Source organism: Eretmochelys imbricata, chromosome 8 (genome assembly GCF_965152235.1).
Source record: "Eretmochelys imbricata isolate rEreImb1 chromosome 8, rEreImb1.hap1, whole genome shotgun sequence".
Lineage (NCBI taxonomy): Eukaryota > Metazoa > Chordata > Testudines > Cheloniidae > Eretmochelys > Eretmochelys imbricata.
Genome location: NC_135579.1, coordinates 79,261,943 through 79,289,302, shown reverse-complemented (window position 1 = coordinate 79,289,302; position 27,360 = coordinate 79,261,943). Strand labels below are relative to the sequence as shown.

Sequence of the window (27,360 nt, the reverse complement as noted above, 5' to 3'; positions counted from 1 at the left end):
GTTATTGTCCCCTCCATATTTTAAACCAAGTTGAGTTGTGGATAGAGGTAGAGAGCATGGTAGGTAAAACTCTTAAAGTGGTTCCAATGTAAAACAAAATATCCAGCTCACTCCTCCTGCAATCTCTGCTTCACTAAAGTCTTTGGGTAAGGATTAATAAATCCTGCCTCCTTTAAGGTAATTTTGATAATCATGATTTTAATTTTGGAATAAAGTGTTCATAACTTTCAGGCAGAGTGTTTTACGGGAGAGGTCGAGGCAACTGCTACAGAAGTTTAGGACAGTTATACAGCACCTCCATACCAAAACCTAGAGGGTTCCCCTTTGCAAAGTTTATCCTACGGAGCTGTTCCCAATTTTCATTTGGGAGCTGTAAGATGGTGTCCGATTACTCCAGCAAGCTGTAGGGTGGAACAGAGGATAGGATTAAACTAGCTCATTCTGAATAGCTTTACAGAGTTTGATTAAGCCTCATCTTACAGAGTTGTTAGAAGTTCTATCCTTGCTGTAAGGGGAGCAAGGCAACAATGTTAGCATGTAGAAAGAACAGGATAGAGAATACTGAGTTGTGCCATTATGTAATTAGACAGTGCGCCTTTACCCGAGTCTGTTTTTGGTTCACCCTCTCTCAGAAGGGATGAGACATTTAAAAAAAAAAAAAAAAAGTCCAGAGACAAGAGCCTAGACATAAAAAGGCTTCTACGTAAAAGGGGGGGTGGGGAGGGAAGAGAACTGAAGAAAAGAGTGGGATTATTTGGGGGAGAGATGAATAAAGGGAAGTCATAGTTATACAAATAGCAGTATAGCAAAGGGGAAATTGGATTCTAATAAAGGAGAATTCAGTACTGAAAATAAAAGGCAAAGTTACTACAGATTGAAGGAAACATTTCCTCTCAGTGGGTAGTTAACCAGCTGAATTTGTTATCACAGGACACCATTGAGACCAAACAGCCTAATAAGATCCCAGAAAAGAATAAGATATTTATATAGGTATGGACATCCATAACTTCATTAACAAAATAGACAAGGTACAAAGCTTTATGCTTCAGGGCACAGGTCAACCACTAACTAACAGGAGTTAGGAAGAAGCCTCACCTAGGGGGCAGCTATGCCACAAAACAAAACACTGCCAAGCCTTCCAGCGAAGCATATGTTATTGGCCACTGCCTGAGACAGGAAGTTGCAATATAGCATCAAAGCAGCGATGCATCTATGGCAATGTCTATGTTCTTTCCTGGTTTAGACATGCCAGACATTATAGTTAATATTTTCTAACTATAATTCAGTTTTGTGTAAGGCACAGGAAAGGTGTTTGAGTTGTTTCTACATTTGCTGTCTTTTAGTATGCATATCATCCAACTCCAGCTTTGGAACCCAGTATTCCTTGTACTTAACCAGCATATTTGTTACTCAAAATAAGTCATCTTGAACCTTCATTCTCTAATTAGCCAGAATATTTGTTGAGGAAATTTGGCTTCAGCATTAGATGAGGACAAGGAGAACATGTATTAATTAAGATTCAGGATTGTCAATACAGGCTATTTCCAAGAGCACATCAAATACAGGATCATTGGTTCCAAGAACTGAGAAGTCTGGCTATAAAAAACACCACAAGTCCAAGGTGGAGAGTACCTTGCCACTGGCTTGTGGCTAGGGTAAGCCTGTTCTGCCTCATATGGCAATATCAAGGTATTAGAAATTGGGAGAAGACTGCACGGGAGGGGCTAAGTTGTGCAATGGGCCCTAGCTCTTCTTTAGTCATTCCAAATTACTTACAGGTGTTCCCTCTGTATTAGGGCAGTAACACTGCTCTGCATTTGGTTTTTGCTGAATTATGCAAGTCTTAGCAGACTGGTTTAAAAATCAAGAGGAAGTTTGAGGTCATCTAGGTTTATGAGGAAATAGGAGATATCAGGTGGGAGAGGTGGTGGTCTTTCAATGGTTTATAATGGCAGATGCCCTCCCTTTCAGATTTCTTTGCAACTGCAATAGTGCTTTTTAAGTGGTATGTACATTATGCTTAGCCCCTTTGGTATGCAAAAAATTGCAATCTATGCTTACATGCTAATGAACTTGTTTCCCCAAACAGCATTCTCAAGAAAACCAAAATGTTGGTGAAATAAGCCTTATTAAAAGGACTTCCTAGAAATTTAGTTTAGGGAGAATTTGTTCTGTCTGTCCCATTTCTGCTGCCTATTGTATGTGGTTGGCCTCTGCTGAGTGGGAACCTATTATGATTTGCAGAAGAGGTACTCCTAGCCTGACTGTTTTACACCAGAAAACCAAAGAAGGATTAAGATGCAATAATTCAGTGAGAAATGCAATAAATGTAAGAGCTAATCTGGTACAGACCCAGAGCTAGCATCAAGCTAAAGTTTAGGTATTCATTTCAAATTAGTCCAATATTTAATCCTTGCCAGAAGGATACTGGTCATGAAAAAGATGAATTAAAAACTGACATCTTAAAGTTACTCCTGGTTCACTCAAGATTTACTTCAATTGAAAATGTTTATTTCAGCACTTTCCTACAAAATGTAAACATTCAGACTGAACATATTTAGCATCTTCCAAATTTGTACATAGTATATAAAGAACATTTCACTGTACAGTTTACTACACCTATAGGATTTTTGCTCTTACACATGCAATCATCTAAAATATGCTCCTCCATTTTTCTATTCTGCTTCCCAAGTGAACAGATTATGGAGAATAAAGCTTTAATAAAAATCCGGTTCCAAAGCAAGAGGATGGACTAGTTAATAGCTCAGAATTGCAATATTTGAAGTACTGTATCATAACAAAATTCCACAGAGGACCTTTGAGACTACTGCAGATAATAGCTGTCAAATATCCACTTTCCACTATCTGGGAGTCAAAATCTCCATACATCTAATTTAGACTCCAGAAATAGCCTAAGGTCTAGTATACAAGGAGGAAACATTTAAATAAAAATGAATATTTTGGAAGTACTTTTGTTGCTGTTATGTTTATTTTCTCCCTTACCTCACCTTTATTCTTTAAAAAATGTAAGTCAGCATTCTGTTAAGAGACGTGAAAGGCTACATGCCTGGTCCTACCCAGTGGTGTGTGTAGTAAGCTATGTAAGGTTCCCCCACTCGTCTCCGCCACCACACTTCAACCTGACCTACCTATCCCTGGCTATATACTCTGGCCTCTCTGAGAAGAGACTGCCGGTCATGTCAGGTGGTATGGCTTGTTTGCACAAATGCCCACTTAGTTTATACCCTGAGCCAGATTTGAACATTTACGTTAACCCACTACACTGTCTCCAGCGGCAGTTTATCTAATGTGTTTTCCTGAAACTCAGTTTGGGTTGATTTTTTACTATTACTGTAGGTAAATAGAAAATCTGAAGAAACTAAAGGCCTTTGGTAAGTAGTGCTGTAACTCAGTAAATGAATGCTACTCCATACATAAAGCCTGTAGTGTTGAGGACCATTTTTGTTTGATATTGCCATTGTCCAGCTGTAACTTTTGGATCTATTGGAGAAATATTGTTGAATAGTCTAGTCTAGCCAGATCACCGTGCACAGCCAGTTTCATAATGCCCTTTGCATTCCAGTGCAATTCTAACTAGATCAGACAATTAGAGCCATATGCTTAGAAAAATACAACCTAAACTAGAGATAATGGTCAATTAGATGACCAAGTTTCACAAACTTCTGTAACAAGTTTATACTATTTTAAAGAAAAGAAAGTTTGAGCTTTAAATTCAGGAATTTTCCAGCTATTTTTTCTATCCAGTTCTTGTGATTAGTGTGCGGTTTTAAAAAGTCTCCAGAATACATTCCCACATTCTTGTGAATATCTTCATTAGGACCTTCAAGAAAGAAAGTTGTCAGCAATTTGCAGGAAAGTAACATTTTTAACTTGATGTAGTTAATTTGGAGTCTTCAAAATAATGTAGATCTATTCCTTAATGACCAATACTACTGGAAACAGAAAGATCACGTACAATACAAGGTGACTGAATTACTCAGTAAGGTGGTAGAGAAAAATATGAAGTCCTTGGCACAAAACATGTAAGATTCTATGAATATTCCTGAGCTGAAGCTACAGATTTTACAGTCCAAATCCCCAGATGGGCCACTAATTTTAACACCTCCATTGGATAGGGCATCTGTAAGGAATGTGTAATCTCTGGATCCAAACAGCAGGAACCCTTATTTGAACTAAAGGGCCAGGCCCATTAGTTAGAGGCAATAGCAGACTCAAAAGTCTGGTCTGGCCACAAGAGCAGGACAGTTATCTATTGCAGTAGCTTGAATAGCTGCTTTGATTCCAAAAGTTGGGGCCTGGAATAATTTAAGTTAAACATTTTAGATTTTGCAGTATTTCATAACATAATCTAGTTGACTAAGAGGATAGCCTATTTGTATGATAGTACAGGACTCCTAAAGCATTAGAAAGCCACATAGTTCTTAACTGAGAAAGTATTTCTGATATGAAATCTTGGTGAGATGGTATGTTATATGGCTACTTAATAATATGTAGGCAAATAAAGCCAGATGCCTACCGTTTACAACAACAGAAGATCGACACAGGACTCTCCTCTTCTAATCTGTATCGGCCTGAGTTTGGTAGGTCTTTACACTGTGATATAAAGTCATGGAGTTCCGTCTCTGGAGAGCCATCTTGCTGGTAATGCTGAAGATTAGTCATTCTTAGTTACAAAGCTGAATTGTTGTGTATAGTCTTGCTAAGATTTAAATCCTTCCCCTCAACACTAACCACACAATTGTGTAAAAACTGGATTTAGAAGACTGGACACTCTGAAGTGCGGTAGACACTGTACAGAAATATTGATAGATTTTTATCCTTTCACTTTTAAAGTTTGGGATAGGGAAGGCCGATTGCTTTTGTCAAAACTAGGGCAAGGTGGGAAGATAATCTCACGAATATTTTAGTCACTCTTCCTTAAGTTAGTTTTCGGAAATCTTTGATCACTAACATTTCAGGAGAGAGAGTTATAAATTTAGGTTCTAAATTCATGTAGATGACTTCTTCTACCTCAGTGCTTTGGAATACATTGTAAAGTCTGGATGCACACCGACTAACCCGTTATACTTGTTCCCTAGCCAGAGAGATCAACTAGCAATACTGCAGCTGCTGAAAGGGTTTTCAGTAGAAACGTTTCTGTAAATTTTTATTAATATTTCAACTTTAATTACCAGATAGGTACATGTACTGGCAAAAGCACTGAATGCTATGGGTTTTGTATTAATATCATAGTTGAACATGCAAACCATTCTTGCATTTTTCTTCTGAACCAGAGAATAAAAGACCATGCCTACCTTAATTGTTTCATATGTATCGGTGATCAGTGCAATGAAAAGACTTAGCACCATATAGATGAACAGGCTGATGAAGGAGTAGAGGTAAAGCCGACTAAATAACCAAACCAAGTAACTTTTCTGCTGCATTTTTGCAAATGTGGCAAACATGTCATCTCCATTTATAAGTGAGAAAAGGCATTCTGAAACCATGTTCAGAGAACGGAACTAGAGGAGAAGGGGAAACCAAAAACAAACATTATTTAGTACCATCCAGTTACTGTTTGCTGCAGTCTTGGATTTAAAATAAAGTGAAAAGCTGTTGAATATTGCTGTTCAGCTGTCCTAGACTCTTTACAAGAAGCATGAGATACTGTAACCCAAATCAATTCCTCCTTGTGTAGAGACCTGCAGAGCAAAAGGTGGCTACAGGCAGGTCCTGGCATAGCAGGGAGAGAATGCAGGATATATCATTGCAAACCGATATGACAATATGCACTGGTAGACTATATCCAGGCAATAGATGATTAGTTGTCTCCAACACACAGAGTCAGATTAGTTCAGCTGTGAACTAATAGCAAGACTAGATATGCTGACTTTGGTGCCTTAGTTCTTATCCCTTTAAGAAACAAATCTGAAAAATTTGAAAATAGAAGTTAGTCTTGTGCAAGACCAAGTTATTTCTCAAAACGTTGCACAGAAAGCCCCAGCATGTGATTAGGAATCAATCTGGCCATACTTCTGACTCAGGACTCTCATAATGGTGGAGAGGAAAGTCTGATCAAGTCAACATTGTACTTTGTCAGCCTTCAAAACTATGATAGATAAGGCTTTAGATTCTTTAAAAAGACTTACATATTAGAGAAAACCTTGAAATTGTGAAGCTTAGCGGTAGCTCTCATAATTTAGACACTTAAACTGAATGAATAGAATTCATTTCAAATAAGTGGCCTTCAGACTTTGTATTGGTGATCTCTTTCATACAGATAGCCTCTGAGTGTGACCTCCCCCCTTATAAATTAAATATTGGGGGGGGAGGGGGGGTAAATTTAATGGTTGCTTGGGTTGTCAGGTCCTGAGCTGCCAGCTTGCAACCCCCATGTAACCACCATGCGACCCCAAGGGATGACAACCCCCAATTTGAGAAAACCTGGTTTAATTCATTCAGTTTAAAAACCTCAAATATTACATTACCTTAACATGATATGGCCCTAGTACAATCCAGCCACAGAAACAATAGCCCAGATAGATCATAGCAGCACAACAGCAGAATCTAATGACATTGGGCAATGCTGACCGTAGTGTCAGAATAAGCAGCTGCAGAAACCAATATTAACAGTTAGAATCCAGCCAGATATTTGTTACAGTTGTGTGGTAACAACAAACAAAATAAATACCAACAGCATGGAGATCCCAGGAGATCCTTACATTATACTTCTGAAAGAAACCTAGGTATCGAATAACTCCAAGCCACACAAGCATGGTTGAGGTTCCTAGGAGAATACTACAGACATCATAACTTGTCAGACTCTATATTAAAAAAAAAAAAACAGGAAAGAACAAAGTGTTAAAAACCATACAGTTGACGAGAAGCCTCCTTTTTGTGCTAGCCTAGGATTTGGTCATTGCTACAACAATCTGCCAAGAAACACTATTTTCCTTGAAAGCTTCCATCTCCCATTCCAAAACTGACCAAAACCAATTCTGTTTAGTGGGCAAAATTCTAGTAAATGTTATATATTCAGGCAAGAAATGAGAAAACATTTAAATGAATTTAGTGCATCTCTCACATGTGTGACTAATATATAAAGTATAGCCATCATGTCCAAGAAGTGTATTTTCCTGCCCACACGAAATACATCTTTATGTAAGAGGAAGAATCAGGTCTAGCCAACAAGTAGGACAGACAAGTGCCACAGTACTAGGAAGTTACCAAAGAGAAAGATAGCTTCTAAAAACTGAAGTAATGATCACAGAACTAGATTAATATTTTGCTTGTGTTCCACTGGTTTTCCATTCTGTCAACACCTACACGCATTGGCCTACTTTCATCCAACTTAATACATTCACTGTCCTGTTTTTAACTGCAGTTCTACTTTGAAAGGCAACTGTGCAAAAATATGTTTTAAGGTTCAGATCTGAGTAAAAACACAACAGCTCACTTTAGTGACAAAAAGTTTTCACTTTTTTTTATTCCTGTTAGACCTGCAGAACCAATACAGCAACACATGTGGGTAGACTCCATTCCTTCTTGTGTTATATATCAGCTGCTTCATTTGTTAAGCTGCACTCAGCTACATTTATGCAAACTTGCTGAAGACAAGGGATGCACAAAGTGTAATTTGACTGGCAGAACTGTCAGACAGTGTACAACAAGGAAGAGATGTTTATTCAGATTTCAGGTGAAATTTGCAAGACTTGCAATGAGATGCCTCTGCTTTACTTGTGAACTGATTACATATGATATAGAGGCTTAGAAAGAAGATGAACCCCAGAATCCCAGGTTTTTACCAAGCCATTTCATGAGAAAACTGCAAGATGTCATCCAATGTGCTATCAGATATACTCCTTCTTGCTCTCATGCTTGGATTTTCCCAGACCATAAATCAATTATTCATTTTTGCATTTACTTCTTACCTTCCTTTTATTTCTAAGAATTGAGCTTATAGCTCCTATAATTGGTAGTTGGGTACTTCACAAGGATAATTTAAAAACAGTAATCAGCACCACCAAACTGGATTTTCAGAATTATTCTTTGGTCACTGTAGAGCAGGGGTAGGCAACCTATGGCACACGTGCCAAAGGCAGCACGCGAGCTGATCTTCAGTGGCACTCACGCTGCCCGGGTCCTGGCCACCGGTCGGGGGGGCTCTGCATTTTAATTTAATTTTAAATGAAGTTTCTGAAACATTTTAAAAACCTTATTTACTTTACATACAACAATAGTTTAGTTATATATTATAGACTTATAGAAAGAGGCCTTCTAAAAATGTATCACTGGCACGCGAAACCTTAAATTAGAGTGAATAAAATGAAGACTCGGCACACCACTTCTGAAAGGTTGCCGACCCCTGCTGTAGACTAAAGCTTACAGGCATGCTGCAAAAGCTAATCTGCTGGAGTTTTGAGGGCAAGTAGCATTAGGTTAATGTTAAGGTATTTCAGGATGGAATATTTTTCCAGTTCTTGGTTGATTCTTATTGGACATGGGTTATAAATCACTGTGCATTTTTGTATGATTATTTCATAGAATATCATCTAGTCCAACCTCCTGCTGAAAGCAGGGCCAATCCCCAATTTTTGCCCCCGATCCGTAAATGGCCCCCTCAAGGATTGAACTCACAACCCTGGGTTTAGCAGGCCAATGCTCAAACCACTGAGCTATCCCTCCCCAATTTAAAAAATTGAGCACCTAGACCCTAGGATTTGCACTTATAGAAGTGCAAAAGAAATATTAAACAGTAAATATCAACTTTGGCTGGTCCACTAAGATAGAACCTCACCCACCTTGTCTCTAACTTCTGTTAGAATTATTTGTAATATGGAAGCAAGTAGTTTCAGATACAAATAGAAATACCAAAAGCTTAAGTGGTAGCACCAGAACTGGTTAGAGAAGATATCTAGGTAGCAGAGATTCCACACATCTAACTCTGAATGTGGGTGGGTGCAAATCTATTTTGTCATGTACTGTAGCGGAGATGTTCAGAACTCTTGCAGGCTGAAGCCTGCTTAGTTACTGGAGATTGGAGGCTGGAGTTGTAGTGAAGAGGTGTTTGAGAAGTACCTCTTTCCTTAAGACAGTTGTGGGTACTGTACAATGTTGCACAGAAAGTCACACACACACACCCCTACCTACACTGAAAAGCCAGATATATCAAATACAGCCCTACATGGGAGGAGGAAAAGGGAAAGCGGACAGTGAATATAAAATTTTATTTTTCAGAGTAAAATTTCTTAAGAGTGAAGAGAATAGGCAGATGGGTGTCTAAGGATATTCAGGGTTCTAAAGTCTAATGGCCAGTCACTGCTCACCTGAAGTGAAATGCCTAACAAAGTTTATTTTTGGGCCCCACTAGTTGGAAACCTCTAAGAGGGTATTGCTTGGCTATACTCAAGTATTCAGACTGGGATGGAATTTCAAAAACAAAAACAGTTTTGCTTTTACCTAGTAGGTGAACATCTTACCTTTGCTTGTATTTCCATTTTTAGTGTTGAGCCAACAATAGTTAAGACATCACTAACAATAATCAGGATGTACCACCCATTGACAAATTCCATTTGATCAGTGAAAGATACTTCTTTCTTATAATGATGTAGGAAAAAACTTACAAATTCCTAGAGGAAAAAAAGAAAAAACAGCCACAATCAAACTAAGTTTAAAAGGCTCATAAGCATTCCTGAGGACAAGTTATACCCACCCTTTGGAGCCGAAATCCTTTAACCACTGATCGTGTGCAGAGGATCAATGAGGCTAAACAAGTCAATATGACAAAGGCATCAAAGATCATCATGTAATGAGTATTCTTTTGTACTGCAAAAAAAACCAAGAACAAAAAAAAACACCCACACATGTTTATAATAGTGCACAAACACAATAAATTTTGCGTAAGAGTATACATTTAACTCAAGTCTGAATCACTATGTATATCCAGTTTGGATTAAGATAAGCTTTACTGGGTGAAACTAAGTCATCAGAAATGTATGAGCATGAAGTTGATGAGTGTCTCAGTACGATAGATCAACACTCACCAAGTTGTAGGCCTAAACATACCAGTATATTGCACTTATGCTCAAGGTAGGCCATCTGGCAAGTTATTTCAATATTAATGTACCTCCTGCCTCTCTCAGATTCAAGAGGAAACAGCTTTCAGCTTTGTTTATAATATATTTAATTCTTCAGTGGCATTCTTGAGCAAGTTGTACAGACAGCACGTTTTACTGACCTTGTCAGTGCTTTAAGGCTAACATGATAGAATTACATTTTTCTGTTGTGCATTTGCAACTTAGATTTGAACAGATATAAAAGACAGCTGTATAGACAGTCATGCATTACATTGACTGAATATATTAACAGTATTAAACTGACTAGTGCTTCTCATTTAGAAATCCTATAACCACTCCAAGGTTTCCTTAGATCACAAGCCAACATGATTTTACAGTATCTTCTTGAAAATGAACAGTTGCCTTAAAATAACCTCATGTCATAATATTAGAGGAGTCTCCAGTGTCCCATGAGAGCACGAGATACTGTTCCTCATTTTACAGTGACAGGAATGGAAGCCTTAAAAAAAATAAATAATAATAATAATAATAAATAATAGACATTCAGTGGCAAAGTCAGGAACTGATCCCAGATCTTCTCAGTTCCAGTCCAGTGTCTTAACCACTGAACCATCCTTCCTCTCCCAGAGCAATTCAGGTAACTGTTACACAGTTGCATAGACAGTCAAGACCCAAGTAGAGTAACTGATGTTCAACACAACTTATACTAAGTCACCAATGTTGCTTTTAATAAAGAGCATATATTAAGAGTGAGAGACATAATCGAGACATTTAGACAGGCAAAGGTTTGCGCCAGAGCTATATGTTAAAGGGTTCAAACATTTTATCCTAGAGTTTTCATATAAAGCTAACATATTTGAAGCCAGATAACCATCAGAAAGAAAAGGATTAAAGTTCCAGTACTAAAAACAGGATGCTTGCTTTAGACAACCCCCATCTCCCACAAAAGGTATCCTAGTAATTACATTTGTGTTTAAAGTGTTTTTTAGAGACCAAAGGCTCTACAATTTATTATTAATCCAAGTAGGTTTTGAAACAAGCAAGCTATCAATCTAAAATAGGGTAAAGTGCTATCTGACTTCAAGATGGTGCCTGCTGCACCATTCCACAAAGATACACATTGACCTTTTGGATATACAAAGGTCTCTGCCATATATGTAGCAATGTGCTCACATTTGAGCAATTTTTGCAACTTAATATAAATGGATTAAAAAAATTATGTTGGGGTTTGGTTTTTTTGGGTTGTACTTGTTTTATATTTCATGACTGATCTGAGATTAAGTTACAAAAGAATCCCCTGGATTGACCTGTAAAAATAATGTTGTTGTGATGCACATTTTAACAAAGTAACACACCCTAATATGGATTATCACACAAATCTGATATAAAGCACTTTCTTTTAGCACTGCATAAGTGATCCATTCGAGCTAGCATGCTATCTAGGTGAACAGTTGGTGAAAGGCAGCTAATGGGGCTAATTGAAGCAGGGAAAAACTTTTTAACAAAAAGGTTTCACAAGACAGAAGTGTTTTTGAAAACTATTTTGTTTCATTGCCCTCTCCACTCCCCCTTTTCCACTGAACGCAATAAATTGAGGGCCAGGATGGGTTTTTCCTCCAACCAACCAAATTTTCTCCTCCACTCTCAGGTTTTTCCTTTTGCAATTGACTTTTTTTTTTTTTTTTTGGGGGGGGGGGGTGGAAAAAGAGTCCAAACGTTACAAAAGTTAAAGTGGAAAAGTAAAAACCTGGATCTCATTCATCCTATTAGTGGCAAAACGGGGAAGGGAGAAATAAAATGAAATCTGAGAAAAAGCCATTTATAGAAAGTGTCTGGTTTAAAGAATGATCAGAAATAGCCTAAGTGTTTTGACCAGCTCCAACATCTACTAATCTTAAATTGGTTTGAAATAGTCATTAAGTTCCAACATGTGGTGCGGGCTGTACAAGACAATCCCTGCCCCAACTGGTTTATAATGCGTGTAAGCACTTAAGATATTTGTTAAATACCATTGGTATGAACAGTATTGCACATCACAACTTGATTTCAATTAAATCAAATCCTTGGTATGGTCAGTTACACATGCTAACACTTAGGTATATTTCTAGCCACTCCACATTAATACAGGTGAGGCAACTTCTTGGATACAGCCTTTGAATGTTAGAATAAAAGAATCACTTAAGAACCAGCTTTATTTTTCACCACTGTCATTCAGCTTTGGCAGACTTACAGTGCGAGCCTTTTTGTACTAAAGAGTCCCTAAGAACATTCTAACTCAGTATGGCCAATGATCATCTAGGCCACTATCTTATCTTCTAACAGTGGCCAATGCCAGATGGGTCCGAGGGAATGAACAGAACAGGGCAATTGTAAAGTGACCCATCCTGTCTTCTAGTCCAAGCATCTGGCAGTCAGCAGTTTAAGAAAACACAGAGCATGGGACTGCATCCTTGACCATCCTGGCTAATAGCCATTGATGGACTTCTCCTCCCTGAACTCAAATTATTTTTTGAACCCCATTATAATTTTAGCCCTCAACATCCTGTGGCAACAAGTTCCACAGGCTGACTGTGTTATGTGAAGAAGTCCTTCCTTTTGTTTGTTTTAACCCTACTGCCTATTAATTTCACTTGGTGACCCTTGGGTCTTGTGTTATGCAAAGGGATAAACACTCTCTCCACACCATTCAGGATCTAACAGACTATCATTACTCATCTCTTTTCTAAACCGAACAGGCCCAGTCTTTTTAATCTCTCCTCAGATGAAAGTGGTTTGCTACCCTTAATTATTTTTGGTGTCATTCTCTGTACCTTTTCCCCATTTCTAATATATCTTTTTTTGAGATGGGGCATCTAGAATTGCATGCAGTGTTCAAAGTGTGGGCAAACCACGGATTTATATAGTGGCATTGTGATTTTTTTCTTATCTTATATATCCCTTTCCCAATGTTTCCTAATATTCTTAGCTTTATTGACCACCACTGCATGCTGTAGGTAGTGGTATGAAGACAAATGCTCAATGACTCCAAGATCTTTCTTGAGTGGTAAAAGCTAATTTAGACCCCATTTATGTATATTTGGGATTATGTTTTCCAATATGTATTACTTTGTATGTAGGCAGATGAAATTCAGTGTTGCATTTTGCTGCACAGAGATTTTGAGAGATTCCTTTGTAAGCCTTTGGAGTCAGCTTTGGACTTAATGATCTTGAGTAATTTTGTATTGTCTGCAACCTCACTGTTTATCGGTGATCTGGAAAAAGGGGTAAGCATGTTGAACAGCACTCATCCCAGTACAGATCCTGGGGGGCACCACTATTTACCTATTTCCATTCTCAAAACTGACCATTTATTCTTATCCCTTGTTTCCAGTCTTAACCAGTTGCTGATCCATGAGAGGACCTTCCCTGTTATCCCAGGACTCCTTACTTTAATTAAAGAGCCTTTGGGGAGGGTCCTTGTCAATGGCTCTCTCAAAGTCCAAGTACCCTATATGCAGTGCATCACCCTTGTCCACATTTGTTGATCCCTCAAAGAATTCTAATAAATTGGGGAGGCATGATTTCCCTTTGCAAAAAAGCAGTGTTGACACTTCCCCAGCAAATCAGAATTAGCAGACACAGATGAACGTATTCTGTACTATAGTTTCAAACAGCTGTCCTGGTACTGAAGTTAGGCTTACTGGCCTGTAATATCCAGTACCACCTCTAGAACCTTTTTAAAAAATGGACATCACATTATCTATCCTCCAGTCATCTGGTACAGATTTGGATTTAAATGATAGGTTACAGACCAGAGTTAGTAATTCTGCAATTTCATATCAGAGTTCCTTCAGAACTCTTGGGTTAATACTACCTAGTCCTGGTGACCAGGGCAGTCCCTGGAGGGGGAAAGGGTCTGTGGGGCCTGGGCAGCCACCCCTCCAGCCCAGGCCCCACCCCCATTCCACCCCTTTCCGGTTTCCCCCGAGCGATGCCAGAGCCTCTAACCCCCTAGGCTGCCCTGGACTCTGCATCCTGAAGCGTGGGGCAGTTGCCCCAGTCCATCCTATGGATGGGACAGCTCTTCTGGGGACTTACTGTTTAGTTTATCAAGTTTATTCCAAAACCTCCTCTAACGACAACTTAATCTGGGACTGTTCCTTGGATTTGTCACCTAAAATGACCAGCTCAGGTAAGGGAATCTCCCCCACTTCCTCTGCACTGAAGACCAAAGCAAAGAATTAATTTGGCTTCTCCACAATGTCCTTGGCTTCCTTGAGTGCTCCTTTAGCACCTCAAATCATTAAGTAGAACAATTATATGTTTGTGTTCTCAAAACTTCAGGTGAAAGTTCAAATGTTAGCATTATGAGCAGAAAGCTTCTTTATAAAACCTAAATTTGAGACCAACTCTGTGGACAACACCTCTTTACATAATTCCTCATATCAATTGGCAAGATGAAAATGAGAGAAAGAGAGAGAGAGATGGAACAACCCCATCCAGAGTGGATGAATTCTGTATTAACATGACAAGAGTTTAAGTCATCCATAAATGTTTAAGTATTTTAACTTAGTTGTTACTTACTCGATCCAGAAACGTGCCAGTCTTTACATTCCCTGATGGCAATATCATTGTCCAGACTTATTTTAATTCTTCCACTATGTGCTTTGTTATCAAACACTATCTGTGTGAAGAACAGTGAGATTTTGGATAAAATTACAGGTACTTACATAAAGTTTAGAAAGGTTATACATATTTCATAACAATGGCCCAAAATATTCTTAGGAGGAAAATTAGGATGCTTGGAAATAATTTCAAACTAAGATAATCTTCAAATTTATGTATGTAAATATGTAACAAAGGTAAAGTCTGATTGATTAGTTATTTGCTATAATTACTCGGTTCTATTTGTTGGAATATAAATTAAGTCAATAATTTAAGTTACAATCCCATTCTAGTCTGAACTGCACATTACCATTCTTAGAAGGGTCTCTTTAGAGAGAAGAGAAAGTTGGTTTTTTTTAAATATATTTGTAGTGTGCTCAAAGGTGGAGGTTTAATTTCTTATACTTGCTGTCTGGTAGCATTTAGGCTCTCCTGTTAAACCATTAACTATCAACAAAGGTTGGCAAAATATCTTGTGGCTCCCACAACACCAACCTTCAACTATTTATAGGCTACTGTAAGCGATAGCAGCCCCGTCTACCCACTCGCAAGGATAACTGAGCCCTGTTGCCCAACCATGTTTAAATATATGGTAGGTATAGTACACCCCCTATGAAGATATCAAAATATGCAATAAGAATTATTACTATGGTGAATACAAAATACACTGAAGTATCCACTTACTGTCAAAGTAAAGTCATAACAGTCCGGGAGTTCATGATGACGAACTGTCTGGAGATTGACTGCTTTCAGTTTAAAGGTAAGCTGTACTGTTACAAGTCTGGAAGGCAATTTTGAATTAACTTTTCATAGTACTAGAATCTCTCTCTCTCTCACACACACACACACTCCACCTCACCTATGGAAGTCCAGAGTGAAATTGAACTCGTGCTTTCCCAGTGTTCTGTTTTCCAAGGGCATCATTGGCTCAACATAGAAACATTCTGCCATGAACAAAGAGGCACAAACACCACCAGGTGGATTCACTGTCAGTTTAATTTGTTTTAAACCACCAACCTCCCGCCAGCGGGCATAAGAGCTTTTGACTAAAGAAGTCAAAATAGCACACTCTCTCTCTCTCTCAAATGGATCAGTCATTTTAGAGATCAGTTTGCAAGAGTATTGTCTTTCTTGCACTCCAACTCAATGCATTCTTGACTTAAGACATACTTAAAGAATTAACGTTAGTTATTTACTTCCTTACCTCACAGGGATGTTGTGATGGTAAATGCATTATTAAATGCATTAATAAATGCAAGAGGCTTCATAATATGGTGATGGATGCCATAGAAAAGCCTATAAATCAGTCAAAATACCAATAGCATTGGCTAAAGCTAGTGCTACTTCCCTCAACATAAAGGGCATTAGCATCACAAGTAATTTTTTTAAAAAGTTACAAAGCTTTACGCATTTCACAAATGTTCGGTTACAGTAAAAAGTTTAGACAGACTAAATGATCACAAAATCCAGAACGGATTATGCTGGAAGAGAAACATTTGTAGATTCCATGACAGTTTAACACAACTATAAAACACTGATTAGGTTTGGGGAAAATTGAAAACGAAAAAGTTTACTGAGTATAAATAATGAGTTCAGACAAGATATAAGGTAGGTGTGTCACCAGTTTCAATGTTGGGGTCGATATCAAAGGTGTCATTTCCAGGACAGATGCTGCCTCGCTTGTAGAACTGTTGACAGATTGCCATAGCTGTTTGTTCTGCTCCTCTCCTCTCATAAGCATGATTTCCAACAGATATGTGGCGCAGCTGTAAGTACTAAGTCAAAACAAGATCATCAAACTGAATTTGAGGTCATGCCTAGGCTGCTACATCTGAAAAAGCTAGTCAATATTCATTTGAATGTATACTATAACCATCTCATCGTTTAAACGGTCACCTAAATAATTCAGAAGGGCTACACCACACTCCTGAGCTGGACTTGTCCACTAATTTCAAGAGAGTTTTGCCTGGGCAGAGAGTTCAGGATTAGATCCTAAACAAGCAGCATTTTCTATTAAAGTTCTCTCTTTACAAGTCCCTAGGATGAGGCTAATTCATTAATTTTTAAAGCACTTGGAAATCCTTGGATTAAGCCATTAGACATGAAAAGTATATGATAAACCTTTGAGGCTGTTGCCTCTGAAGTCTTGACACTGGGGCATGAAGATCACTAGGACATAAGAAGTACCAGCTTTTTCCAAATAGTCATTGAAGGTCTTCATCCGTCAATCTGATTCAGGATTGGTTTTATCCCAGGCATATGGCAATATTGTAGTTTGTTGCTTAGTCAAAATGTACATAAAAATAAGCTATTTGGTTTGACAGTAGTATTTCATTTGATCCTGGATGGACAGTGGACAGATCCTGTCATGTGATGTGGTGATGCTGTAAAAAGCAACCACACTAGCACATTCTGGCCAGAGACCTAGCATACCTGACTCTGGTATACAGCATACAGCATGTCAGGTTGTTCCCTCTTCACACACACTTTCTCCAGGTCTGTTTCCTGCAACTCTAGGAAAATATTCTCTTTTTCTAAACCCTTTTGCTCTGTCTAAAGTTTTTCTATCTATGACCCTTATTACTGTAGTATCAGAGTGCCTCACAGGCTAACATATATACCCTCACACCCCCCTATGAGGTAGGATGGGGGAACAGAGGCAAACAGAGGCTTAATTACTTGCCTAGGTCACACAGGAAGTCTGTGGCAGAGCAGAGAGTTGAACTTGTCTCCCAAGTCCTACACTAGCACTCCAACTTTTCTAGTCAGACAGCACCATGATAAGTTGTCCTCTTGAATTTTAAAATTGCAATCTTGTAAGATATTGAAGAAATAGGATTGTATCCCTCAAACAATTGCCCAGAAGTTTGGAATGAGAGAATTGTTGTTCTTCAGCAGCTAAGGGCTAGATTCACAAAAGGACTTAGGCACCTAAAATCTCAGAATCAGGCCTCACTGGGATTCACAGAACCCCCGTTCAGCTGCTTTAGGTGCCTAAAGTTACAAGGCATCTAAAAATTTACAGTAAAGTTTCTCTCTGCACCTACATTTCTCTGTGCTCACACACTGCAGCCCCTTGCAAGACTTCTGGATGTGTAAGCCCCAGAGCAATGCATAAACCAGGAAACACAGGCCATCCTCCAAATTCACCTGTGGGGCTCAATCCAGAAAGTGCCTTCAGAGCTCACCTACCAGATTGGACCCCTATAGGTTAACTTACACTAGATGACCTACCTTATAACTTTTAGCCCAGTGGCTCAAGTACTCACTTGCAACATGGGAGACCCCCAAGTTCCCTTTCACTTGAGGGGGAGAAGGGATTTGAACAGGGATCTGCCACCTCTCAGATGAGGGCCCTAATCACTGGGCTACAGCCTATAGGATATTCTGATGTAGGGCTCCCTCAGTCTCTCCTGTTGAGCTGTATTAGTTTGGATCAGTGGTCACCAACCAGTTGATCGCGATCGACTGGTTGATCGTGGAGCCTCTGGCAGTCAATCTCAGTCAGTCACTGAGATGTAGACCATCAGAGACTCCACAATTGACCAGTCAATTGTGATAGGGTTGCAAACCCTCCTGCAGCCAAACTGAGTTCGGCCACTAACAGTTCGGTGGCACAGTGGGGCTAAGGCACATAGGCGGGTGCCGACTCTGTGGATGCTGCGGGGCTGGAGCACCCACGGGGAAAAATTAGTGGGTGCTCGGCACCTATCAGCAGCCAAGCTCCCCCTGCCCCCACCTCCTCCCCCCTTCCCAAGCACACTGCATTCCCGCTACTCCCCCTCCCTCCCAGTGCTTCCCACCCGCCACCGAACAGCTATTTGGCAGCACTTAGGACTTTCCGGGAGGGAAGGAGAGGAGCGGGGATGCTGCGCACTTATGGAAGAAGGTGGAGAAAAGGCAGGGGAGGGGCAGGGACTTGGGATGGAATGGGCAGGGAGGAAGGGGGGCTGGGAAAAGGCAGGCCTGGGACTTTGGGGAAGGGGGTGGAATTGGGCCAGGGGAGGGCACTGCAGGGGGGTGGGGTCGAGCACCCACAGGGCAGAGGGGAAGTCAGCGCTTATGCTAAGGCAAGCTCCCTACCTGCCCTATCCCCGCGCCACTCCTGGAAGTGACTGCCATGTCTGGCAGCGGCTCCTGGGGGCGGGAGGGGGAAGAAGAGGGGCAGGTGGCTCCATGCAGTGCCCCCATATGCAGGCACCACCCCTGCACCTCCTGTTCCTGGCCAATGGGAGCTGTGGGGGTAGTGCCTGCAGACAGGGGCAGCGTGCAAAGCCACCTGCCCCACCCTCCCCCCAGGAGCCACTGCCGGACATGGCGATCGCTTCCAGGAACGGTGCAGGGCCAGGGCAGTCAGGTAGCCCGTTGGAGCCGCACTGCACCGCCACCCAAGATAAGCGGTGCCCAGTGGGAGCCCATACACCAAAACCCTCCTGCACCTCAACCCCCAGCCACAGCCCTGAGCCCCCCCTGCACCCAAACTCCCTCCAAGAGCCTGCACCCCCTGCCCCCTAACCCCCTGCCCCAGGCTCAGGCCAGAGCTCCTCCCACACTCTGAACCCCTTGGCCCCAGCTCAGAGCCTGCACCTCCTCCCACAACCCAACCCCCTGTCCCAGCCTGGTGAAAATGAGTGAGGGTGGGGGAAAGCAAGCAGCATGGGGGGGGAGATGGTGTGAGCGGGGTAGGGGGTGTTTGGGTTTGTGTGTTTACAGTTATTTCTGCCTTTTCTTTGGCGGTAGATCCTGGGTTGCACTTAAATTTAAAAAGAAAAAAAAAGATCTTTTGCTTAAAAAGGTTGGAGACCACTGGTTTGGATACATAATGACAGAATCATTGGTGGGAGGAGAAGGAAGGAAGGAGAGAGAGAGAATAATGATTGTGCAGCCTTGTGGTCAGTGCATTCACCTAAGGAGTGGGAGACCTGGAGTTAATTCCCCTGCTCCAGTGACTTTTTAAAATTAGTTTACCCAGCATGGAAAAGCCCCACATCAGAATATGCATAGCTCAGTAGTTAGAGCAGTCACCTGAGATGACATCCCTGCTCAAATCCTCTCCCCGCCCCTTCAGGTGGAGTGGGGGCTTGAACTAAGTGTCTCCCACATCTCAGGTGAGTACCCTAATCACTGGACTAGAAGTTGAGACAGCTGGTCCTGTTCCTTCTCCTCTACCAGCCCCCATCCCCTTGCCAAAACGGTATAGGCACTTAACAGCATAGGTACAAGAGATGGTTTGCAGCTGTAAACCCCAAGCAAATGGAGGTATCTCCCTGCAGCCCAGATTTTGGCACCTATTGCCAAGAGAGGGGCAGGGCTCAGCACATGCCTAGCAGCTTGGCACCTCCCATTGGCTACTTTAGGCCAGGAGCCTCCTGGCACACTGGCTTTTTGTGACTCCCATTCTGAGACACCTATCACCCTCCATTCAGGGTATAGGGATCCTAGGTGCCTAACCCAGGCTTTATGAATCTGAGTGATTTTCTAAGAATAAGAGATAAGTGTGGTGGTGCTCTGCATGACCATGCTTAAATTTCTTTGTGACTCTAACTCCAAGTGTGTACACAGAAAAACCTTGCACTAGGTAATCCTGATCCACCTCCTGTCACTACCATGTATTCTATACTTTTAACCATAAGTCTCTAAAACATCAAGCTGACTATCAGAAAGTCTTAATATTTGTTTAAATTGAAAAGCCTGATCATGTTTGTTCATCCAGCATAGGAACTGGATTAGATCTTGTTCTTTAGACCTACAGAAATGGTTGGCCCCAGGTTAGTTACAGATACTGTATCACAGAGTGAAATAGAATTGGAGTGAAATATTTATGTAGTAATAAGTAAGAACTGGAAGACCAGGGCAAAAAAAGATAGTTACTGTAATATTTGCTCTTGCACAGCATGGTCAAATATAAATTAAATCCATAATATTAAAACTTCAGAGTAGACAGACATTGGGACCAATACCCTGTTTTCTCTTCTCCCCCCCCCCCCGGCACTTGTGGTAGTTCCCTTTTGAGATGGCGAGGGACCCATCCTGAGAGCGTTTTACAGGTGCGATTTTTCACCTTTAAAATGAATTGCAGGTGCAATTCAGAGTATTTGTGTTGATATATCCCCATTTAGCACCACCATAGTGAAGTATTTAGAGAGACAAGTACACATGTCTGGGCCCATAATTCACTTCTTGGTGCCAAAACGCAAGCACATTGAATGTGATAAAGGGGAACCTCCCCTTTGAAAGGTGGTCCATTCTGTCTAGTTATCCCAAAGGGCAATGTGCCAGAAAAGGTTTAGTGATGAGCATTCCTTGTAGCATTTAAATGTGATAAATAAAGCACTATAGTCAAACGTAAATTGTTGACTCTGTTAGGGAAGCGATAGGTCTATTTGCTTAGTATTTGGAAAACAAGTGGAGGCTCTCAGCCAGTGAGAAATAGAGCCAGAGAGTTACCTCCAGTGATCGGAGAACATAGCCACTCTCTTCCCCAGCCCACTGCTCCATTTATTTTAAAGATTGCTTTTCCTCTAGTCTCCACAGGGCAATAGTTATTTGAATCCCCATCATCCTTTGTTCATCCCAGAAAAATCTTAAGAGACCTGCTACCAAAACTCAGATTCTCTCTACATATATTCCCATATTGTTTGCTTTGTAGATGGCTGGATAAGACTCCCCAAAGAATGAGCCAACATTCATTCAGATGGGGTGCAGTTGAGTGACAAACTCCCTTCCCCCAGACTGAGTTTACCACTTCTCCCAGTACTCATACTCCGCTCAGCAAGCCAGAGACTAGTCATGAAATTCAACTGTGGTTTCCTCTGTGATACTGAGGAGAGACTAATTTTAAATTGAGGATGTCTCCTTCATACCCATTTTAATTCAACTTCAGCATGAAATCATTCCCTAACCTGAAGAAAGTCAGCTGTGAGAGAGATCAGGTCATCTTAACACTGCCTATAGACTAATGGATTTAGTTGAATTTACAACTAAGGACAGTAGTATCACTATATAGTACATAATCTACTATACAATTCTAAAGTGGCACACTCCAGTTATGACTCTACATTTGTAGAATATCAGTACTAGCTGCACTAGGTAACTGACCAATCCTATATCATTGTTCATAAAAAGTGCAAGATTTGGCAATAATGCAGAGTCATGACAGACTATTTAAAAAAAATCTACTACTATTTGACTTTGTAAAATTACTAGAAACTGTTAACTGTGGAGTTATTAACATAACTTAAGGGTACAAGTCTCTGTTCACTGATACTCTGCCCTCTTAATTTAGAAAAGATCAACATTCTCTTCTCTGGGAGTGTGGGAAAGGGAGAATTGAGAGAAGTTTGGAAATGGGAAATTCTTCCAGCTTTTGGCTCAATTTTTTTTCCAAAGAGACCAGTTTTATTTCAGTCTCAACTCTTTTTCTGGGACACCAGCTTTAGATATTTTGCAGTTTTGTGAGATCACTTGATGTAAGTTACATTTTACAAGTTGTTTCCTACGCCTTTTATGTACTAGGCATATTGCAATGGAAACTTTTACCTGGTTTATTGCAAAGAAGATCTGGTCATAGACATCTGTTTGTGTGTATACAGCATAGGCATCATCCATTCTCTCTGTATATCCTTTCAAGAAGAGGTGCTTGAATGCCACAGTGTTCTCCTCCTTGAAGGTAACAACCATTTGATTGCTTAACCCAAAAACTACTAACTGGGGAAAAAAAAAAAAAAAAGAAAAAAGAAAAAGAAAACGTTTGGAACTGCAAAGAAAAATTGGCTTTTAAAGACTTACAGTACAGCTACCCTCCCTCTTCTGCACAGAAACCTCCTCTGGACAGCCATGGCTGGATTAGACTATTACTAGAAATGGAGCTCACACTGCCAGCTGGTTTTTTTGTTTTTGTTTTTTTTTGGGGGGTGGGGGGAGAGAAAGAAGGAGGGGGAACATGTTGGAAATTCAAACTGCTCTCTAAAGAATACATAGCCTAGAAGATCATTCCTTCAGCATAGGTACAATCGCCTCCTCTGTTTGGAAAAAGTCATTTCCCAGCCAGAGAGAGGCAGGTCTAACAGCTTTTTTTTTTTTTTTTTAAAAAGGAAAAATATAAAAAATAAAAATAAAGTGCCATTCCATCTCCTATCCAAGCTACAAATGACTCACTACACATGTTTTGATAGTCATAGTCTGAGGTTATTTTGAAAAGCAAGAAATACCAGAGTGACAGCTCAGAAACAGCTACAAGGTATAACCAGATCGAGCTTTCAAGCGAGGGAAAGAAAAAAAAAGTTACCCTGGGATGACACAGAAAAGGAAATGTAGTTGTCTAACCTCTTGCACTCATATAAAAGCTGCATTAGCACAGCATTCTGCAATTACACAAGCAGTTTTTAAAGAGACATGAGAAGTGAATTAACTGTTCATTAAAAGGTTTTGATTGGATAGCACAAGATCCTGTTGACAAGTATTAGAAATTAGACAAAGGTTTCTAATCATCAGAGGAGTGAAGTTCTGGAACAACCTTCCAAGGGAAGCAGTGGGGGCAAAAGACATATCTGGCTTCCAGACTAAACTTGATAAGTTTAGGGGATAGCCTAATTTTGGCAATTAATTGATCTTCAACTATTAGCGGTAGATATGCCCAATGTCCTGTGATGGGATGTTAGATGGGGGCGGCGGGAGGAGAGAGAATCTGAGTTACTACTACAGATAATTCTTTCCTGGATGGCTGGCTGGCGAGTCTTGCCCACATGCTCAGGGTTTACCTAATCACCATATTTGGGGTCGGGAAGGAATTTTCCTCCAGGGCAGATTGGCAGAGGCCCTGGGGGTTTTTCGCCTTCCTCTGCAGCACAGGGCACGGGTCACTTGCTGGGGGATTCTTTGCACCTCAAAGTCTTTAAACAACTATTTGAGAACTTCAGTAGCTCAGACATAGGTTAGGTTTCAGAGTAACAGCCGTGTAGGTCTGTATTCGCAAAAAGAAAAGGAGTACTTGTGGCACCTTGGAGACTAGCCAATTTATTTGAGCATAAGCTTTCGTGAGCTACAGCTCACTTCATCGGATGCATACTGTGGAAACTATAGAAGATCTTTTTATACACACAAAGCATGAAAAAATGGGTGTTTTACCACTACAAAAGGTTTTCTCTCCCCCCACCCCACTCTCCTGCTGGTAATCACTTTAGATAAGCTATTACCAGCAGGAGAGTGGGGTGGGGGGAGAGAAAACCTTTTGTAGTGGTAAAACACCCATTTTTTCATGCTTTGTGTGTATAAAAAGATCTTCTATAGTTTCCACAGTATGCATCCGATGAAGTGAGCTGTAGCTCACGAAAGCTTATGCTCAAATAAATTGGTTAGTCTCTAAGGTGCCACAAGTACTCCTTTTCTTTTTGAGACATAGGTTAGAGGTTTGTTACAGGAGTGGGTGGGTGTGATTCTGTGACCTGCGTTGTGCAGGAGATCAGACTAGACAATCATAATGGTCCCTTCTGACCTTAAAGTCTATGAGTCTATGATTATCCTGGGGAGGAAGACACACTTGTAGAAGAGTTTTATGTAGGCTTAACAGGAGCCCAGAATTCCTTTTAGTGGTTTTACTGCCAATTAATAAAGAGACAAGACACTTCCAGGAAATAAAACAGACAGTCACTGGGCTAAAGGAGGGTTTTGCAGCCCTGCTGTTCCCTGGAAGTGAAATTTCTACATAAGGAGAACTAGATTACCAGTAATTCTGGCATTTAAGAGTCCATCTTCTCAATACACAGTATCGCCCTAGGACTACACATGTAAAAAACACACTAGTGAGAAGACTATAAAGATTTCAAGTTATTCATGGAGGGCATGTTTCCCCTGGAAACAGTGGCTCAACAGTTTACTTCCAGTTTAGGTCCTCCCATTCCCAATTTCTAGCTACTACAAGAGGAAGACAATCCACGTAACACATACAAGTAATATTAAAAAAATATATAAAGTAGAGCATATATGCACATAGAGCCCACCAGGTTTTCATCAAGGAAACTATGATTCCTGAAATTCTCTCTTGCAACCTGTGGGACCATTGTCCTCCACACTCATGCTTTCACAGCAGAAAGTCACTAGGTTCTGCACTCCATAAGCAGAAATTATGGAAAATCTTTGAAGATAGGAGAAAAATTAGCGCATAAGCTTTCTCCCCAACAAGAGGAGAGAGAGGCAGATAATGACATTTTAGTCAACATAGGTTTGGTCTAGCAAACTAAACTTTAAAGTTGGAAAAAATTGAGAGAGTACTTAAAATTCTACTCTGACATACCTAAATGTGTTTAAAAACAAAAAACCCCGGATTTGCATACCTCATTCAAAACTCATAGCGAACATACTATGCAACATCTACCATATTTCCAAGGCTTCCAAAGTTGCTTATTAAGAGAAGCCTGAGTTGGTACTGTTAGGTTGTGCCACAGCAAGTAGAACATTGATCAGTTGCCTTCCTCCTACCTTGTATCCCTGGAGTGAATAGAAAGCCCCAGCTCCCAAAGCAACTCACCTGGATGGTAACCATCACTATTTTTAGAAGCTGAATCCCAAGTTTCCAAGGTTTTCTGCCCCGCGCCCAAAATTTCTCACATGGGTTCATGAAAAAAAATTTAAGTTTCCTTCTAAGCTGGTCTTCCAAAAGCAGCTCTTGTGAAACAGATGGGTGTTGTTTGTAGCTGTAAAGATTATCATCATCATGGGAGCTGCAGCTGCTTACAACCACATCAGCATTTTCCATTTCTGGAATGGAAAGTCAATTGGAAAAACATGCAGGCATAAGTACAGTAAACAGCAGATCACTTTTGTTACGCACAATGAACACTCAAGATTTTAGTCTACCAATTACAAGTAGGTTCAAGATATTTGCACGCTACATTGTGCAAATAGCAAGACATATATTGCATGTATTATTTAGAATTACAGCAATATCTAGGCTCTATTAATAAAGTTTTGAGAAGCCATTGAATTTGGAGATTAAAATATCAGGACCATGATTTACAAGTGATATTTTTGTCCCTTTGGATTACTGAACTGATTGCCAAAAAGCTCTATTCTTCACCCACCAAAACCACAAATATGAGATAAGTTTTAGACACAGAGGGAAATAAATCAGAAGGACATTTAGTATGTCAACATCAGCTTTTAAGGTTACTTGTTATCTACCCCTACATCTCCAAGCCTGCTGTCTAAAAAGAAGAACCAGGCCAAAGGCAAGGACTAATTCTTTCACGTTTAAAAGCATTTTCAAGTGTCAATTCTCCTTTTCACAATACAGATAACTTAGAGGCAACAACTGCCATTGACTTAAATGGGAATGATGCATAGGTACAGGGAGCAGGACTAGCTAGTCAGTACTACAATGCCCAGAGACACAAGAAGCAATTAGAGTTAAACTCTGACGTAGCTTTGGATCGCTTTGTATAGCGTTAACTCAACTTCCGTTTCTTTTTAATGAAGTATTATGAAAAGAAAAAACAGTCAGACACAGTATTTAAATAGTACCAACTTTTTCATTCTTTGTACTTGAAAACTTTTAAGAGCAAAGTCCATAGTCCGATCTGCAATGATCTATGCCAAGTATTTTTATCCCAAGTCACCAACAAGGTAGTCTTACAATAGATGACTGAAAGTCCCAACACTTTCAGCACTTACAGGCTAAAAAAAAGCACTTACAGGCTAAAAAAAAGTTATAGCCATGAAGAGTTGTAAGGAAAGTAACAATTAGGAAATATTGTAGGGTTTTAGGCACAGTTTCAACAGCACCAACACTATTACCACAGAAACAGCTTTACATACTTAGCAAGAACCTTTCTTTAAAGCAAAAACAAAACAAAACAAAAAAAATCTATCTGCAGATAATTTTAAGGAATCACTCACTTATAAGGAAAAAGAAAAGCCGTACTTATGGCACCTTAGAGACTAACCAATTTATTTGAGCATAAGCTTTCGATGCATTGAATGAAGTGAGCTGTAGCTCACGAAAGCTTATGCTCAAATAAATTGGTTAGTCTCTAAGGTGCCACAAATACTCCTTTTCTTTTTGTGAATACAGACTAACACATGTATCCTCTACTCTAAAACCTGTCACTTATAAGGATGGTCTTTGGTATCCATGTTTAAAATAGTTAAACATTTAAAGTTAACAACTCATGTTTTCCAAAGCTTCAAAGTGTTGCAGCCTGGCACTCTAAAGAGGCTATAAAATGTCATGGATACATGAAGGGAGGAAATTGTTCCCTAATCTCCGCATCCTAAAGGTAGCTTCACAGAGCCTTTCCCTGCAGAGTTTTCCCCAACCTTCTGGGATGAGAGACGCCAAAGGGGGTCTGCGCACAAACTGACCTTTTGGAGGGTAACAATAGAAAAACTGCATTTCGCAGTCTGCTCCTGTGCCTGTCTCCTCCATGACCGCTTAGCTATTTCCCCAGGGCAGAGACTGATATATTTACTTATTTAACAGTAGCCCTGACACATTACTTATATAACCTGCCCCTCGGCAAACTACTCAGGGCGATCTTGTTAGCATCGCTGCAAAGTGCAAGGACACCTGATGCCAATAGCCCGTGCGCGCCAGCCCACGTACCTACAGCAGCCAGCCGGGAAGGTGCAGATTGCTCTGAGGAGA

The 27,360-nt window shown here is 40.3% G+C and overlaps 1 protein-coding gene across 2 annotated transcripts; it reads right to left on the bottom strand.

The window, feature by feature from the left end:
- Window positions 1-373: 373 nt before the first annotated feature.
- On the bottom strand, window positions 374-25,473 carry MCOLN3 (mucolipin TRP cation channel 3). 2 transcript variants are annotated; one of them, XM_077824135.1, is made up of 13 exons: window positions 25,246-25,473; window positions 22,260-22,427; window positions 16,342-16,495; window positions 15,580-15,664; window positions 15,405-15,501; window positions 14,640-14,739; window positions 9,713-9,825; window positions 9,480-9,629; window positions 6,723-6,824; window positions 6,489-6,611; window positions 5,316-5,522; window positions 4,538-4,668; window positions 374-401 (listed from the first exon to the last, which is right to left on the bottom strand). In XM_077824135.1, the coding sequence occupies exons 1-13, from the start codon at window positions 25,471-25,473 to the stop codon at window positions 389-391; spliced, it is 1,671 nt and encodes a 556-aa protein (XP_077680261.1). In that variant the 3' UTR covers window positions 374-388. The 2 variants fall into 2 exon arrangements, with proteins under 2 accessions (XP_077680261.1, XP_077680262.1); XM_077824136.1 differs by lacking the exons at window positions 374-401; window positions 22,260-22,427 and having other exon boundaries at window positions 4,534-4,668.
- Between the last annotated feature and the right edge of the window lie 1,887 nt (window positions 25,474-27,360).

Excerpts from the sequence above, each read along its gene's own strand:
- MCOLN3 (XM_077824135.1), bottom strand. The coding sequence starts at position 25,473 with ATGGAAAATGCTGATGTGGTTGTAAGCAGCTGCAGCTCCCATGATGAT. Across the intron at positions 14,740-15,404 it reads GTTATGACTTTACTTTGACA|ATAGTGTTTGATAACAAAGC; the intron begins GTAAGTGGATAC and ends TTCTTCACACAG. Across the intron at positions 6,825-9,479 it reads AAATGGAAATACAAGCAAAG|AGTCTGACAAGTTATGATGT; the intron begins GTAAGATGTTCA and ends TTTTTAATATAG.